Below are 3235 nucleotides of genomic sequence, written 5' to 3'. Positions count from 1 at the left end.
ATTGTGTTGGGGTGTGATTTGGTGTTTGGGTGTTGGATTGGTGGTTGGGGTGATGGATTGGTTGTTTGGGTGTGATTTGGTGTTGGGGGTGTGATTGGTTGGTTGGGTGTGAATGGTGTTGGGCTGTGATTGGTGTTGGGGTGTGATTGGTTGTTGGGATTGATTGTTGTTGGGGTGTGATTGGTTGTGGGGTGTGATTGGTGTTGGGGTGTGATTGGTGGTGGGGGTGTGATTGGTGTTGGGGTGTGATTGGTGTTGGGGTGTGATTGGTGTTGGGGTGTGATTGGTGTGGGTGTGTGATGGTGTGGGGTGATTGGTGTGGGACTTGATTGGTGCGTGTGATTGGTGTGGGTGTGATTGGTGTTGGGGTGTGATTGGTGTTGGGGTGTGATTGGTGTTGGGTGTGATTGGTGTTGGGCTGTGATTGGTGTTGGGCTGTGATTAGTGTGGGGGTTGATTGGTGCGGGCTGTGATGGTGTTGGGGCTGTGATTGGTGTTGGGCTGTTGATTAGTGGTGAGGGTGTGATTGGTTGTTGGGGGTGTGATTGGTGTTGGGCTGTGATTGGTGTTGGGCTGTGATTGGTGCTGGGCTGTGATTGTGTGTGTGGTGTGGATTGGTGTTGGGGTGTGATTGGTGGTTGGGTGTGATTGATGTTGTGTTTGTGTTGGGGTGTGATTGGTGTTGGGGTGTGATTGGTGTTGGGGTGTGATTGGTGTTGGGGTGTGATTGGTGTGGGGGTCCGTGGAAAGTTTTTGACAAAAAAAAGTTGATTCCTCATGTCTTACTCATTGGTAAGAAAAAGTTTGTCTCAAATCGGATGTTAGTTACTATATTTATTGAATATTATATGAATCCTATAAATTTAAATGGCCAATTTGGGTGCAATCAACAGCTTAATTTCTCTAAGATACATTTTAATTTAAACAAATCAATGCTTCGGGAATGGCAACCTTTTACTAACTACAGAAACAATTTCTGAACAATTTGAGATGATGGTGTCATGAATTGCTGAAATGACATGAAACGCTGTTTAAATGAGAGCTGCACAGTGGCGTTCTCTTGAAATCTGCCATAATGGTCTCAGCTAACAAAGCTCTCACAGGGGATCAGACGCTGGCATCCTATTCGCTATATAGTACATCACTTTTTCATAGGGCCCTGGTTAAAAATAGTGCACTACATAGGGAACAGGGTGCCATTTGGGACACTGGGAGACTGTTTCCCCCAGTTGGAATCACACGGCCTGCCTGGGAGAGAGTTACATAATAGAACTGACTGAGTGAGTTCCAGAGTTCTAGAACGCTCCGGAGTTCCAGATTCCGCCTCAGTGATCTGTTGTTGCTGGAGAGCTGAGGGCTGAAGGGTCACATAGAGTTGATAGAGGAGAACTTGACCCCAGATATATAATACTTGTGGGATGTCATAATATGAGATGGTATTTGTGTAGAAGGATAGGGAAGTATCGGGATGTAGTCTTTTTATAGTTTCATGTGATGAAGACCTCACATGCCGTTTCTGTTGTTTTAATTAGGTGACAAACTCAATGTCACATTCAAGGTTAAAACCGTTCCTTGTACACCATTGAKGTGAACTGTAAGATTGATTGTTTAGGGACACAACCCACTTTAGAAGAACTTGCATATTCCCTTTTAAAATGTAGAAATATCTGTCCAAAGTGAGGAAGGAAAAGAATGCAGCTGTGATCGACCCCTCTGAAAGGAAAACAGACACAGATTCCCTTTAAAATCCCCATGGTCAACACCACAGAGCACTCAGGAAGTTTTGGCATTCTATTTCTATATAAAATGCTATGCAAAGCCACTGAAACTCCATAGGTAGCTCTGATATTATTTAGTCTTCCTATTTTCTGCTGAGCTCTGTGTCTCAGTCCGCACCCTATTGTGTGTGACAGGAAACCATTGGAATTCTTCGCCCAGATATTCATTTCAATGGAATGTGAATGGCTTGGCCGTCTACCAACGTGCAATTTGTTGACACCATACTCTACCTTTCCACAAAATGTTCTCTGAAATTTTCTGGCACCTTACATTACGTTACTTTCCCTCTAAATTCTATAGGGACATTTCTAGGACATCATTATTGGAATAAAAGGATTAGATTCAAGGAAGGACTTGTGACAGATTCAAAATGTGACAACTGACAAGGAGCCCCATGCCCCAATCATAGAGAACAACCATGGATGAAGTAGGGGAAATGTGTGCGTTCATCTATCCATCTGGATGAGTAGACTGACTAAAGTTCTGCTTGTTTAACTCTGTCAGGATCAGGACATGTCAGACATCGTTGATATGTCCGTGTCTGCGTGCACACTGTTATAGAGAATACGTTTCAATTGACAGGTCCACTGCAGTCGTTCTTATTTCAAAATCATATAATTTATGGGTAACAATGAACTACCTTACTGTGAGTGTTTTCAAAATAAAATGGTCAAATACAAACAAAAATAGCTTCTTAGCAAAGATACTGTCTGGGAGTGGTCTGAAACTAGCTGTTATTGGCATAGAGGTTTGGAACTCTCTTTCTTATTGGTCTATTAACTAATTTACCGCCATGGGGATGACACCAGAGGTTTGGAACTCTCTTTAATATTGGTCTATTAACTAATTTACCGCCATGGGGATGTCACCAGAGGTTTGGAACTCTCTTTAATATTGGTCTATTAACTAATTTACCGCCATGGGGATGTCACCAGAGGTTTGGAACTCCTCTTTCTTATTGGTCTATTAACTAATTTACCGCCTGGGATGTCACCAGAGGTTTGGAACTTCTTTCTTATTGGTCTATTAACTAATTTACCGCCATGGGGATGTCACCAGAGGTTTGGAATCTCTCTTTATATTGGTCTATTAACTAATTTACCGCCATGGGATGTCACCAGAGGTTTGGAACTCTCTTTCTTATTGGTCATATAACTAATTTACCGCCATGGGGATGACACAGAGGTTTGGAACTCTCTTTTATTGGTCTATTAACTAATTTACCGCCTGGTGATGTCACCAGAGGTTTGGAACTCTCTTTTATTGGTCTATTAACTAATTTACGCCTGGTGATGTCACCAGAGGTTTGGAACTCTCTTTTATTGGTCTATTAACTAATTTACCGCCATGGGATGCACCAGAGGTTTGGAACTCTCTTTCTTATTGGTCTATTAACTAATTTACCGCCTGGTGATGTCACAGAGTTTGGAACTCTTTTCCTTATGGTCTAGCTTAA

General features: G+C 42.5%; 1 protein-coding gene across 1 annotated transcript in view; it reads right to left on the bottom strand.

Annotated features, from left to right (window-relative positions):
• LOC139025082 (mucin-2-like) overlaps window positions 1–779 on the bottom strand; it is a 7381-nt gene extending 6602 nt beyond the window's left edge. The window contains exon 1 of the mRNA XM_070440113.1: window positions 125–779. Coding sequence (XP_070296214.1) covers window positions 125–779 — 655 coding nt within the window. The remainder of the gene's footprint in view (window positions 1–124) is intronic.
• Window positions 780–3235: the final 2456 nt, after the last annotated feature.

This window comes from Salvelinus sp. IW2-2015, unplaced genomic scaffold, assembly GCF_002910315.2.
Source record: "Salvelinus sp. IW2-2015 unplaced genomic scaffold, ASM291031v2 Un_scaffold2242, whole genome shotgun sequence".
In the NCBI taxonomy this organism is placed as follows: domain Eukaryota; kingdom Metazoa; phylum Chordata; class Actinopteri; order Salmoniformes; family Salmonidae; genus Salvelinus; species Salvelinus sp. IW2-2015.
This window is presented reverse-complemented; position numbering and strand designations above follow the sequence as displayed.